General features: G+C 32.0%; 2 protein-coding genes across 4 annotated transcripts; both read left to right on the top strand.

Annotated features, from left to right (window-relative positions):
* The first annotated feature begins 851 nt into the window (after window positions 1–851).
* On the top strand, window positions 852–10,663 carry LOC123895285 (protein SEMI-ROLLED LEAF 2-like). 2 transcript variants are annotated; one of them, XM_045945540.1, is made up of 21 exons: window positions 852–1,012; window positions 1,117–1,195; window positions 1,385–1,573; window positions 1,982–2,056; window positions 2,879–2,994; window positions 3,482–3,596; window positions 3,834–3,962; window positions 4,325–4,372; window positions 4,609–4,784; window positions 4,877–5,073; window positions 5,166–5,458; window positions 5,837–5,986; window positions 6,081–6,311; window positions 6,589–6,738; window positions 7,183–7,258; window positions 7,503–7,621; window positions 7,723–7,917; window positions 8,548–8,688; window positions 8,766–8,888; window positions 9,027–9,233; window positions 10,156–10,663. In XM_045945540.1, exons 3-21 carry the CDS (start codon window positions 1,439–1,441, stop codon window positions 10,315–10,317), a joined length of 2,838 nt encoding a protein of 945 aa, XP_045801496.1. In that variant the 5' UTR covers window positions 852–1,012; window positions 1,117–1,195; window positions 1,385–1,438; the 3' UTR covers window positions 10,318–10,663. The 2 variants fall into 2 exon arrangements, with proteins under 2 accessions (XP_045801496.1, XP_045801497.1); XM_045945541.1 differs by lacking the exons at window positions 852–1,012; window positions 1,117–1,195; window positions 1,385–1,573; window positions 1,982–2,056; window positions 2,879–2,994 and having other exon boundaries at window positions 3,838–3,962.
* A 1,968-nt stretch (window positions 10,664–12,631) lies between these two features.
* Window positions 12,632–13,656, top strand: LOC123899160. 2 transcript variants are annotated; one of them, XR_006805525.1, is made up of 3 exons: window positions 12,632–12,751; window positions 12,829–12,923; window positions 13,039–13,106. XR_006805525.1 is itself a non-coding variant. In XM_045950226.1 (3 exons), exons 1-3 carry the CDS (start codon window positions 12,681–12,683, stop codon window positions 13,463–13,465), a joined length of 324 nt encoding a protein of 107 aa, XP_045806182.1. In that variant the 5' UTR covers window positions 12,632–12,680; the 3' UTR covers window positions 13,466–13,656. The 2 variants fall into 2 exon arrangements, 1 of the variants encoding a protein (XP_045806182.1); XM_045950226.1 differs by lacking the exon at window positions 13,039–13,106 and adding an exon at window positions 13,308–13,656.
* Window positions 13,657–14,698: the final 1,042 nt, after the last annotated feature.

Below are 14,698 nucleotides of genomic sequence, written 5' to 3'. Positions count from 1 at the left end.
CGTTGCAGCGTTGTTTTTTACACCATCCATCCCCCATTGATATCATCCAAAAAAACAACTGGACAAGGACAACCCATACTTTAATTTAATATATTTTTTTGATAATATAATTTAATGAATTTAATTTAAAATCGATGATACTTAAATAACAATCAATTAACAATTAGTCAAAGAAATTAAAAAAATCAATAAGATTCTAAACTCATGAGGCATTTGAAGGTATATATCCCGCAACAGTTTAATCGCCCACGTTCATTTTAATTTTCTAATAATTAATATTAATATATTTTCTTAACAAATTACAGTATTATTTTTAATTAATATTTTCTTTTTGTTTAGTAATTGAGCTATACATGACAAATTATTTTATTTTTTTCAAGTAGTTTAGTGAATAAAAATTTTAACGTGCATAAATGAAATGTTCAATGTTCCAACCAACTAGTGGGTTCCGCGCCTGCCCTGTGTCTAACTTATGTCTAAAAAAATATGTCTTATGTTATGATGAGTTTGTTAATAAAAATATTTTGCTGCTAAAAAAATGTTGTTATGTTATGGTGAGTTTGTTAATAAATTTTTTTTATTGCTATTAAAAAAAATCAGGTGTATTGTTGGTATTATGAAAAGTTGACACAAAAACTAATGTATCATCGTTATATATGTATATATTATTATTTTGGTGAAGACAAGTATATATTGATTGATAATCTATATATATAAAAAAAATACATGCTTTCCTTAAAAAAAAATATATATAAAAAAAAATACATGAATTTTGATGTGAATTTTTCATAATACCAATAATATCTTTATTTTTTTACAAAATGAGAATGGTTTAATATTGTTGTTTTTTTGGTAGAGATTTAATATTGTTGCTTAATTTGGTAATGAAATAAAAACTTACCTTTTTCAACGTATATTCAATTCATCATCATATCATATTAGATGATGGCTGGGGAAGAAGAGTTGTGCCTTCTTAGTTCTTAGACTCTCACCCCTTCGCCATTTTTCCACGGTATTTTTTTTTTCAATTTCATCTTCACTTATTATTACCATTATCAATAACACTTTCTCTTTATTTAACCATAATAATTACTATTATTTTCGTTTTTTTTTCAGTCTAATACTATAGTTTACAATTTAGATCGCGATCGAAGACGCTTCATTTTCTCGAATTATTTCAATTATTCATATTTTGGTATGTTTCACATATTCCTCTGTTTCTATTAATTTAATTGAATTGTTCATAATCACTTAATAATAATATATATATATATATATTCCACTCTTAATTTAACTGAATTTGATTCTGTTTGTTGGTAAATATTGATTATTACTGTGTGTGATGTGAATCGTGAACTGTGGAAACTGAATTTTGTTATTTCAGTTGAGGAGGAGGAGGAGGAGAGTTGTGAATTCATTCATTTATTTATAGCAAAAAATGGGGGTTATGTCCAGGCGGGTTGTGCCCGCCTGCGGTAACCTCTGTGTTTTTTGTCCTTCTTTGCGAGCAAGATCAAGACAACCTGTCAAACGTTACAAGAAGTTGATTGCCGATATTTTACCCCGTAATCAGGTCTATTTTTAACCTCATTGAAATATTATATTTACTACAGAGCTAATAATTATAAGTCGACTTTGAAATTATTCGCAAATGTATGCATTGAAAGTTTAGTACTAGTACTAGTAGTAATGCTATTTTGTGGTTTATTTCTATTGCTATTAGTGGCCGGTGTTTTGTTATGTTATTTTTTTTTGTTGAAGAAGTTAAATTAGCCCACCCAAATTGGCACAAGAGAGAATCGAACCTGAGACCTTAAGAAGGAGTACACTCCCAGGTCCCAAACCAATACTATGTTTTGTTATGTTATTGAATAATAAGACAGTTTTCCAAATAGAAGTACGGGGACTAGAGGGTGTTTTATGATCAAATAATAAGAAACATTACTATTTTTTATTCACCCGAAGATTACGTGTTTTGCAGGCTGCTGAACTCAATGATAGGAAAATCGGAAAGTTATGCGAGTATTCTTCTAAGAATCCATTGAGAATTCCCAAGGTGATATATTGTTTGTTGTTACAAGTCTACTCTTTGTCACTTGTGACTTGTAGTCTAGTTGTTTCACTTAATAAATAAAATTATGACATGCTTGAGGAAATATACATACGATAATCATTCTCGTAAAAAACTACTAGCTGCTTTAATTAATGTCATTGTAGTATACTACCATCGAATCACATGTTTGATTGAACTGAAATATTAAGCACTGAGATTTTCAGTGACAGTCCGAAGCACTAATTTGTAATATTTGGCAACAATTTCATTCAACTGCTGAATATATGTGAAAGGAAACTTGGTCATTTAGTATTTTCAATGAGGCTATGCCTAAAGGGAATAATTGTGATATACTGTAATACTTTAAATAGTGAAAGAGTTGCAACTGAGTGTATTTAGTGAACTCTCATTCGCTGAATGTGTAAAGTTGGCATAGAACGCGGGGAATGCATGAGCAGTTAGTTATATAGTGGGGAACGGAGAGTGAGTGAGGAATCTAAGAATTTCTGTAAAGGTGAGATCATCAAGATATTCTTGGTGAGAGGAGCCTTTGGCTTTTTGGGGTTGATAGAATACTTCTTCTATCAGATTCTTCTTGTCTAATATGTAATTGTTCTCATTATTGAATACAATTCACAGATTTTGTCCATTCTTTTGAGTTACTGTTCTATTTGTTTTCAGTATTTCTTCACCTAATTTCAGTTTTGCCATGTATAAAGTTTAAGTAATCACCATGATCAATTTAACTCTGAATTATTTTTCATTTTTAGTATTGAATTCAATATCTTACATACACTGAGTTTATGTGGTGTTTTACATCGGCAGATTACAGAGAACTTGGAGCAAAGATGTTACAAGGATTTGCGTAATGAAAACTTTGGTTCTGTGAAAGTTATCTTGTGCATATACAGAAAATTGCTGTCGTCATGTAAGGAGCAGATGTAAGTGTTTTTTCCTTTTAAGTTATAATTGCAGACATGTTCCTTGAACTGAATTGTTATTTTATTCCAATTGAGTTGGTTGAAACAAAAAGGTATGGTGAGGGAAAGATTTATTATCTTCCAGATCTTAAGATTCAGGCATCGTAATCCTAAGAGTATTACATTGCGGAAGGTTTTCTGAAATTTATGAGCATTTATGAGTTTATGGGACTATGCATACATACTTATACGATAAACTTACTCTGGACGAGTAATCTTAGTATACAATGCAATGAGAAACCCTTTTTATAACACGATTTTGTATGGATATATAGAACTTCTTATTTTCAATATAATGTTTATATTCAAACATTATCAATTAGTTCTTCTACTTGGTAGTGAATTGAGCTTTAGACAATAAAGTTTTGGTCCATTTGATTTCCAGTTGTTAGATGCTACATTTCATTGTACTGAGTAATATTTGAAATAAATGCTTCTTAATCTGCAGACCACTATTTGCCAGTAGTTTATTAGGGATCATTCGGACTCTTCTTGAGCAAACTCGAGCAGATGAAGTGCGGATCTTAGGTTGCAATACTCTTGTAGATTTTATTTATTTCCAGGTATATGGTCATTCGGTTTTTCTGATTTTTGTGTTAAAAACTTACAGCACTGTTTGTGAGTGGTCAGCACCACTTTGAAAGTAGATATAATGATTTCAGTTTAACATTATAGTCGACATTAAGGTCCTCTGCTACATGATATATTGCAATTTATAGATCTTTGTAGTTTGTTTTTTTTTTGTCACATTTTTTGAATACCCTAAGTTTAGTGATATTGACCCTTTGAACTAAAAATAGACAGATGGTACATACATGTTCAACTTAGAGGGTTTTATCCCGAAACTATGTCAACTGGCTCAAGAAGTGGGAGATGATGAACGAGCTCTGCTTCTACGCTCAGCTGGATTACAAGCTCTATCTTCTATGGTAATACTCCTTTCCTTGTTCATTTTTCACTTCTTTCTTACTGAATTTGCTCTTGCATTTTCATAAGTTTATAAATGCAAGAATATATCTTTCTATATTGATCAAAACAAACATGAATCAACACACCTTGATTATTTTTATGAAAAGGTTCCATCTGCCCAGAATATAAAATAAAGGAACAACAAAGATTGTCATTAGCAGTTTTAGTTTTTTTAATCAATAATTTTTAAGTATTAAACTTTTTCATACTTATAGTGATACAATTACATCATTTTAACTAGTTAGCAGTTTCCTTTTGCGTTATTTGTACCTTCCCTTGATGCCTTTTTTATTTTCTCCTTTGTTGTTTTTTTTTTGACCAGGTAAAGTTCATGGGTGAGCACTCACATCTTTCCATGGATTTTGACAAAGTGAGTATTGTAGTCCTATTTTTATTCCTTTAGTCTATTTATTGTTTCCAGCAGTGACATCAAGCAAAGGGTTGGCATAAAACCTTGAAGCATAGTTTCCATGTATTTATTCCAAATTTTGAACCACAGTTTGGGTCTTGAATTTTGATGTTAGTTTATACTTTAAGCTACACGTTTTGTTTTCAATCTAATTTATTTATTTTCTTATTTGTTGGGTGGGTGGGTTTTGGGAATAGATTATATCAGCAGTTTTGGATAATTATATGGACCTTCAATCCAAATCCAACCTTGTCAACGTAGAGAAACTGAATTCACAATCTCAGAACCAATTGGTTCAAGAATTTCCTAAAGAAGAAGCCCATATATCTTCCGCATTGACTGTTGCGACAGGATTTGATACAGAGTCCAAGTTGTATGTCTTCTCTTATTCTTCTCCCAACTGCCTTTATTATGTATGAATTCAACATCCATGATGCCAACAGCCTTTGTTCACCACTTTCACAGGGATAATGATAAGAATCCTGCTTATTGGTCAAAGGTTTGCTTGTATAATATAGCCAAGTTGGCAAAGGAAGCTACGACGGTGCGGCGTGTCCTGGAACCACTTTTTCATTATTTTGATACTGAGAATCACTGGTCTTCTGAAAAGGGGGTTGCTTATTGTGTTTTGATGTATTTGCAATCCCTTTTAGCTGAATCAGGTAATCTTGTTACATCCCGTGTTATTGTTTTGCTTGGATATAAAATTCTCCCAAATTTTCTCAATAACTGATCATCGCTTTTTGAACACCAGGAAATAACTCCCATCTTCTCTTGTCCATATTGGTCAAGCACTTGGATCATAAAAATGTTGCCAAGAAACCTATCCTTCAGATTGATATTATTAACATCACAACACAGGTTGCACACAATGTGAAGCAGCAAGCCTCAGTTGCACTCATTGGTGCAATATATGATCTCATTAAACATTTAAGGAAATGCCTACAAAATTCAGCTGAGGCTTCCGGCATTGGAAATGATGCATATAACTTAAATACTAAACTTCAATCTGCCATTGAAATGTGCATATTACAACTTTCAAACAAGGTATATATATGCTAACATTATGTTTCAATTTATTGGTTTCTCTTTCAATATTTATGTTTTATTATAAGACACGTGATATTGTTATGGGTATTCTCTGAGAAAAGTGTCTTCATTTCTATATGTCTATTTGAATTTGTTATCCGTTCTCTCTACCAAAGAGGTTTTCTTTGGGGTCTTTGGTTGTCAATCTCTCGAAAAGACTGTTAAAATGTCACCTCTGAATTCCGATTTTTATAGAAGAGTAATTAAGTTTCTACACTGTTCTCCTCTCTTTTGTTGAGTAGAAACTGACTTGATTTTATAAACAACTAAATTGCTATAGTGCTAGAGAATTGGGTATGTTGCAGCAGTCTTGTCACACTGCTTTTACTGTATCAGGTTGGAGATGCAGGACCCATTCTTGATTTGATGGCTGTAGTGCTAGAGAATATTTCGAGTTCTACTATCATAGCAAGAACAACAATCTCTTCTGTCTATCAAACTGCAAAGATAATCACTTCCGTCCCTAATGTGTCGTATCACAAGAAGGCAAGTAATTTTACTTAGACTGAGAAATGGTGTTTCTGCATGATCGGCTCTATTTAATTGTCTAATTTTTGGGGTTGTTTTTTGACTTTTGCAGGCTTTCCCTGATGGGTTGTTTCATCAATTACTCCTGACCATGACTCATCTTGACCGTGAAACACAAATTGGAGCGCACAGTGTCTTCTCTGTGGTGCTTGTGCCATCCATGGTTTCTCCTTGGTTAGACCAAAAAATGATTGCTAAGAGGGTAGAGAGTGAAAGCCTCTCCATTCAGCGTGGAAGTTTTTCTAGAGCTGAGCACTTAAACGGGAAACTGGTAGAAGAAAAGGTAATAGCAGGTGTGAGTGGAAATAAAATTTTCACTCGTGCTCGAAGTGATGGAAAAGATGTGAGAAATATTTTATCATTATTTACTTTATGCTTTTAATTGTGTTCATATTGGTCGTATGGGTTGAAGGTATTTGGTTCCTATTCATCACAGTGTAATCTTGATGATTCTTGTTGTACTCAGTTATGTTGATGGGCGTTCAGTAATCAGTTAGCTTGTATGGTTCATCCTTGCTATAACATTTCCTAACCAAATGTTTTATCTCTGCAAATTTCAGGATCCAAGATCTCTTAGGTTGAGCAGTCACCAAGTGAGTCTCTTGCTTTCTTCAATCTGGGTTCAGGCAACATCTGCTGAAAATGGCCCTGCAAACTATGAGGCAATGGCGCACACTTATAGCATTGCTTTATTATTTACTCGTTCTAAGGTGAGGTTGGTGCATACAAAGTGCCATGATTACTTTCAAAGATTTTTAATCAATAAAAGTACCAAAATCACTTTGCTTATTTTGTTTACTTTGTTGCTCATTTATAATTATACATATCTTAGTAAAATTAAAATAAATAATTATTCATATAATTAGCTATCATTATAGAATTTGCGAGTAGATTTTACTATCATGGGTTATGAACGTGCAATTAATTATAAGAGCAACTTATAAAAGAGTATTTCTACTTCGCTTGATATCATTACCAGCATTTAGTGTCGGTGGCGAATACACAGACAGGAGTTTTCATCTTTTCAAAAACTAATAAACAATAATGTATACCACATTTTTGTCCCAAAATATTAATCTGGATAGCATTTAGAACCTAACGAGTTACATGATTAATTTGTCCAAGCTCATGATGATGTTTATTGCTTTCCACAGACATCCAGTTACATGGGTTTAGTAAGATGCTTCCAACTGGCATTTTCCCTCAGGAGCATATCTTTGGACCAAGAAGGTAAGTGGGATACATGTGATTTTTACTTCGTAAGACGAAATGACATAGAGACTTCCTATCTCTATGCAATCGAGGTTGGGAATGGAATCATCATTCCCTGGCTTTTTACATGCCGAACAAAGGAATGTTCTTCCCCATTGAATGGTGGCAAAAATGAAATTACAATTTTTTAAATGTCCAATGGCTAGACCTTCTTAACTGAGAATTATATTTTCTGACAAGTTTCTTTACATGCCTGTTAAAGGAGGCTTACCACCATCTCGCAGGAGGTCCCTTTTATCCTTGGCTTCGCACATGCTTGTATTCTCTGCCAGGGCAGGCAATTTCCCTGATCTGATTCCCAAAGTCAAAGCATCCCTGACAGTTAGTTTCTACCCTTAACCTCTTGATTTGATCCCCTATTCCACGTCCTTGTTTTCCTTTTCTAATTATGCTTATAACTAATTAAAATCATAAACTCACAGGTAGATCCTTTTCTTGAATTGGTGGATGATACCCTGCTGCGGGCTGTTTGTCTAAAACCAGACAGGATAATTTATGGATCTGAGGCAGATGAAGTTGCTGCTATGAAGTCACTATCAGCTGTACAATTGGATGACAGACAGTTGAAAGAGACTGTAACATCATACTTTATGACTAAATTTTCAAAGTTGCCGGAGGTAATATAAATTTGCTTGGGCGAACAAAGAACACTCTGATATGCTTTGAGAAGTTATAATGATATTCTTTTTGTCTAAATTAATATACAGTAAGGTGATTTTCTAAGGTGTGTAAAAATAAGATGATTTTCTATTGAAATGTTGCTTTGTTATTCTTTCTATTATAAACCCACATAAAACCCCTCCATGTGCAATATTAAAAAGAAGTTAAGAAAATCGCAGGGGGTATGCTCATGTGAGTAGAAGGGTAGTGATAGTAGCAACAAGAAAGAGAAAATAAATAGTTGCGATGTTACGAGTTACGATCTTGATACACCATCTTGATGGACAACCTTGCTGATAAGTGTTAAATAATGATTGAATATAACACGTTAAATGGTTGCTTTTGGTTCAATATTTAATTATGTATTTGTTCTGTGTATATGTTCCAGTGTTGCACACAGACACACACACACACACACACACACACACACACTCATTTGTTATGGAAATTATCTAAAAATTAATATTTTCTTATGTAAATGTGGAAATAACATGATGTAAAAGTGGAGTGGGTTGGAGGGGAATATGTTGGTTATGTATAATGTATATGTATTGTGGAAATAACATGATGTTTTTGATATTTACCAGGATGATTTGTCCAGCATAAAAAATCAACTTCTACAGGGTTTTTCTCCTGATGATGCTTATCCATCGGGACCTCCATTGTTTATGGAGACACCAAGGCTAGGTTCTCCACTTGCTCAGATAGAGTTCCCTGATTTTGATGAGGTAAAATTATCTAAAATTACATCTCCATTTAGTTTATCTTGAAAAGCTTGTGACAAATACTGTGATTGGTTTTCCAGATAATGGCTCCAGGTGATTTGATGGATGAAGAACCTGAACAAAGTGGAAGCCAGTCAGATCGCAGAACATCACTTTCAACCAACTGTCCAGATGTTCTAGGTGTTAATCAACTCTTGGAATCGGTAAAAATGATATGCATTTCTTTTTAATCTAAAACATTTTGATTGTACTTTGAATCAAATTTTATATGCTTCTGCTGGAGAATGAATGTGTTTTTACTCTCTTCTCTTAATGACATATGGGAACTATCATATGGATAGGTTTTGGAAACTGCTCGGCAAGTTGCAAGCGTATCCACTTCCTCAACTCCTTTACCTTATGACCAAATGAAGAACCAGTGTGAGGCCCTTGTAACAGGGAAACAACAGAAGATGTCAACCATTTACAGTTATAAGCACCAAGAGGAGACCAAGGCCATAGTTCTTTCAAGTGAAGATGAAGTAGAAGTTTCCCGTCAACCTGTTAAGGTTAGTATTTTCTTACAATAGTTTAGTTTTTCAGTACAAGAGAAGTGTATGTTATAATAGAGTTTTTCTCCAGGATCTATTTAGAATTCAATTGGTTATAATGGTTTGCATGTTTAGTATTATTGACTGATGGATTGCTATGCTGGGTCAAAATAGTTATTGACCAAAATTAAATTATTAAAAGCAACATCTGCTCAATTGTCATAGTATACTCCTATTTTTGAACCGATGTTCCGAGTATCATATCTTCTGCAATATCAGAATTCCCATCAAATGATAAAATTTGTTTCATAGCCTCTTGATTTCTATTGAATTTTTTCAACCAGTTTGTTATAAATAACTAGCGACTGTGTAATGGTATATTTGGAAAGAATATGAACATGCAATGCTGTATGCTTAAATTTTGTGTATTTATTTAGGACAAATATTACCAGTACACTTTTCAACTCTAGTATTAGATGAAACCCCATTTTGCAACTATTCAAGAGTGTGCCTAGGACCTTAGGTTATGTATTTAGGTCAAAATTAGATTTCCCTCAATAGTAGTGTTGAAAAAATAACGTGAAACAATGTCGTGTTCCTCTTTCCTACATTTGATGGAGAGGAGGATCATTCTGTCAGTCAATCAGGATTTGAACCCATGAATACTGCTTTCTCATCTCTTGTGTCATGCATATATATAGACTGACGACTGCGCCTGTATGTATTGATCTCTTGTGCCACATTTTGTGTTATTAGTGGACTGATGAAATTACTCGCAAGTCCCAAATTACATCATAATTTTTTTTCATGAGATAGGACCTCATGCCATAGGAGGGCATAATACATGTCAATGAGTCACAAAGTTGAGTCTCTGATTAGAATTCAGTGTTTTTGTTTTCTGAAAATGATAACAATTTGTCAATACTGTGCCGTTGTGCAGGCACTAGAGTATTCAAAAGGCGATTTGAAGTTAGTAGCTCAGGAGCAATTTCAAGCACAGGATCACGTCCGCTTCCTTTCACACGACACTAGGCAGCATCATTCTTTGAGACTTCCACCTTCGAGCCCCTATGATAAATTTTTGAAAGCTGCAGGATGCTAATGAAGCTATTTTGCAATATACGCCATTTTTTCATTCTTTGTGGTGGTGATGATAGACTAAATGTGTTTGCACTCATGCCCGCGCAACTTCTTTTGTTGGAGGTGTTTTGTTTGAGTCCAGTAGATGTATGATTTTGTCTATAGGCTTTAGCTATATTTGTTAATATTTATAGTTTTTGTTTTTTTTAGAGGATAAATGGTTTTGTTGATAATTGTTTTGTCAATGTATCATTCCTCTATCCCTCACGAGGATCAAATAGTTAAAGCTCCCAATTTGTCATAAATGACTGAATTCCTATGCTGCTCTGCCTCCCAAATTATAACTAATAAAGCAAATTATGGGTGAATTATCATTTGTATATTTTATTTCAAAAGTTTAGGAAACCATATTATGTTTGTGTTGGTTAAAAAAAGGAATATGTTAGACTCTTGTAAGGAAACAAAACAGGTATAGATAAGTGCCTAAAATAGGAAGTATAGATTGTTATGTCTTTCCCAATTAGCAGATGTTAAGTGGCCTAAAATTTCCGTTTATTTCAATATTAAGAATTTAATTTTGATGCATTATTTGAAGGAAGTTTTACACTTTTACGTTTGTATGTACAGATAGTATTAAGGGTTAAATAAATTCTGTCTCTATAAAATATCTCAAATTTTGTTTAATCCATATAAAAAGTATCTTGAGGAGTAACAATTCTTGTTTAATCCATGTATATTTTTAAAAATATATATAATAATAAATACAATATCATATAGTATTTAGAAAGATTTTATTATTATTAACAATTTTTGACACGTACTTTTTATAATAATATACTTCTTCTGTTTTTTATCTATTCAATGAATGACCACTAATGTATATGGCCTATATTATAGATCAATACATCAATTATTCTAAAAGTGAAATTTTGCCTTATAGTAAGGAATGGAGGGAGTAAGTTAGAAAAATAAGAATTTTTAGTACTTGTACGTTTCCAACAATATCTCTTGTAAAAAAATACAAAAGAATATCTCTTGTCAAAAAAACAACATCTCTTATTTTTATGCATGTGTGCCAAAATAAGAAATTGAAAAAAATACAAAAGAATATATGAAAATATGTAAGAGATGAAACGTATAAGTAATTATATTTTGATAAAATAATACTCTATAGAATTTTCCAAAATTTTATGCAATCTAAATATAATAAGTTATTTAATAAATAATAGATACATAAATATAATAGGGGTTCCGTAAAAATAAAATAAAGGGTCTTAAAATTTACAATACAATCACTTTATATTTATATCATATATAATAGTCATTCTTACATGCATGATTTAAAGAGTCATATTTAATACATGAAAATAAAAAAAGATACTATTCTTTAAAAGATATATTGCGGGTATATAGTTGTTGATGCAAGACAACAATATTTAATATTGAAATGCATGACTATAGTCATAATTAATTCGTTAGAATGAGAGAAAATCAATTGAATGTGAATTATTTAATATTAAAATTGATTTTTTTAATTTAAAATAAATAATATATTAATTTTTTATATTTTATTTAATTAATATTCATCACACTTAAATTTCTAGACTAAAAATAAAATTCTTCATATAAGAGATATATATGACATAAACTCTACGAGTTTATGAGTTGAGTTTACGTTTCGATTTCATCTAAACTAAATGAGTTGATGTTAAAACTCGATTCTGACAACCTTGGTCTATGCTTTTAAATAATGAATTGTTAAAAAAAAAATAAACTTTTCCAAGAGAGATTTTTATAATGTATTAAATATGACCTTGAAAAAATTAAAATTTCAAATTATATATTTAAATTAGGATTTAATTGATATACACCGATGATATAAAATAATTTTACACTGTCAACCAATACCAACCATGTTTTCCGCCACTTTACCCCACTTTCTTGACATGACATGGCAAACTAATGGTTATTTATTGAACGATTGTGTAAAACTATTTTACACCGTCGGTGCATATCAATTAAACTCTTTAAATTAACTGAAAAGCAATATTAAAAAGTATGACGGACAAATATTTGAAGACAAAAAGTTGTTAGAAATTTTTTATGAATTTAATTTATATGATAGTCGGTGTAAAGTTATTTTGCACATGCGTCCAATAATAAATATACCGACACATCATGTATGGTAATTAAAAACACATGATGTGTCACATTCATTAAATGATGTGGCAACGCGTCATTGGATGTATGTGTAAAATTTTTTTATATCAACAGTTCATATCATTTAAACTCATTTTTTATATGAATTAAAAATGAAATTTGAAATATTCATAGGACACTTTTATCAACAAGCAAACATGTCATTAATCTAACTCACTAAAATCAATGTCCAAATATGTTGGTGCGAATCAGTGTCTCCTCCTTCTTCTTCTTCTCCAAAACCAATCCATACCAAGGTACTACTAACTTCTTCTTCACAGTGCTGCATTCTTTTATGTGCTTCCTTTTCCTTCAATTTTCTTCATATTTTCAGTGTCCCAATTTCATGTCTCTACGAGGAACAACGCACCCAAAAACATTTCACAACTTCAACTAAACAAGCACATAGACCAGTTTCAAGACAAAAAAGTGAGACTTTCATTGTTGTTTTGTCTCTTACCTATGCAATTTCAATTATCAAACAAAAATTTTTGAATAAAATTTCACTTGCAATATAATTTATGTTAATAATTTTACTACACAGAAGTTTGGTTTGAGTTTGACTAAGATTGAAGGATCTGCATACACAAGAACAGTTGAATTGGGTCAATTTAGTATGTGCTTGAAAAATTAATAAATACTATTTGTAAACCAATCAAAATCATCCACCTTAACAAATATACCGGTACATATCCACATAATATGTATACCAAAGAATTCACCTTTATAGTTTTGGCCTTTTGGGTTGATTCTATTTTATTGAAACATCTTTAATTAGGGAGCTTATAGTATGTTTGTTGTTCATTTATGTAGATGAATGTCCTGCCAATTGGGAAAATGTGCTTGAAGGGATTCGCAAAATGAGTTATTTCGATGATGACACCACGCGAGAGATGATGATGATGATGATATTTAATCTCCTAAGGTCTAAATCTGTCCTACTTATGTTGATTTCGCGCATGGTGAAATAAATTAAACACTAATCTTTTGGTTTGTTTCCTTAATGTGATTATAAAATGTACTTTGAACAGCATTAGCTATTGGTTTTTGGACCATTATTTCATTTTGATTTCAAAAACGATATGAACCTCGATGTGGATAACTTTATTGTCAGTGTAAACTAAATTCTTATGTACATACATAATTAGGATAGACGATTTGCGGTCCCTCTTTTATCGAGCCAAACTAAGGAGCGTGTTACTCGTGGTAAGTACATATACCTTCTCATGTTTATTGTCATGAAAAACATGTTGAGATTTGTTTTCTTTTGATCGTAGTTTGAGAAGCTTCATTCTAAGATTATGAAAAACGTGACTGTATGAAGTAGTTTTGGTCCATGTAATGTTTGGCAGTTGCTCATACAAGTGTAGTCATATATATTTAATAGTGTTTTCCTTCAAGAATAGGAGCAACTCAACGTCTTCGTTACAACGGTCTTCTTACTGCTCATGCAATCAACAAAGCTGATGAAGAAATCATCAAAAAGTTGATAGTTGATTTACCCTGTATGTATGTATGTATGTATGTATGTATGTATGTATGTATGTATGTATGTATGTATGTATGTATGTATGTATGTATGTATGTTCTTTGGTAGCTTTTGAGTAAGACCACTTTTACGCTCATTGCTTAGCGTGGGATCAAGATTCACTGCTGTTACAAATTTCTGCAGTTTCACAAAGTCATGTGCAATTATGATAAAATCAATTTATTTATTTATTTTTTAAAGTTTTTACCTTCTCTCTCTTACCCAAATAAACACTCCTTTTCTCAAATGCACCAAAATGCACCAAAATTCAACTTTAGGAAATCCATTTCCCTTAGCGTGTCGGAGTCTATCAACTCTTGTGGGGATAATTGTTTCAGGTCACCTTCACCACCACTATTTATATAGATCAGACTTTCAATTGCACCCGTTGCGGCAAATGCCTAACAAGAACCTAAAAAATATAGGATTAAAAAAATAAATTAGAATAAGAGTAAATCATCATTTACTCCCGGCAAAATAAGAAAATTTTCGTTTATCCACTGCACAGTTTTTTTTTTTGTTTACCCCTCTGCACAAAATAGATTCCCTCATTTTGCCCCCTAGGTGTACAGCAGGACAAGTGACTGTGCAAACCTGTTGACATGCCTTGTACATGTGGAAAAAATCATTTATATTTATTTTTTAAATTCCACGTCAGATAATATATTTTTTAAAA

The sequence above is a fragment of the Trifolium pratense genome, linkage group LG7, assembly GCF_020283565.1.
Source record: "Trifolium pratense cultivar HEN17-A07 linkage group LG7, ARS_RC_1.1, whole genome shotgun sequence".
NCBI classification, from domain to species: domain Eukaryota; kingdom Viridiplantae; phylum Streptophyta; class Magnoliopsida; order Fabales; family Fabaceae; genus Trifolium; species Trifolium pratense.
The sequence above is the reverse complement of the archived record's forward strand: the minus strand, read 5'-3'. Positions and strand labels throughout refer to the sequence as shown.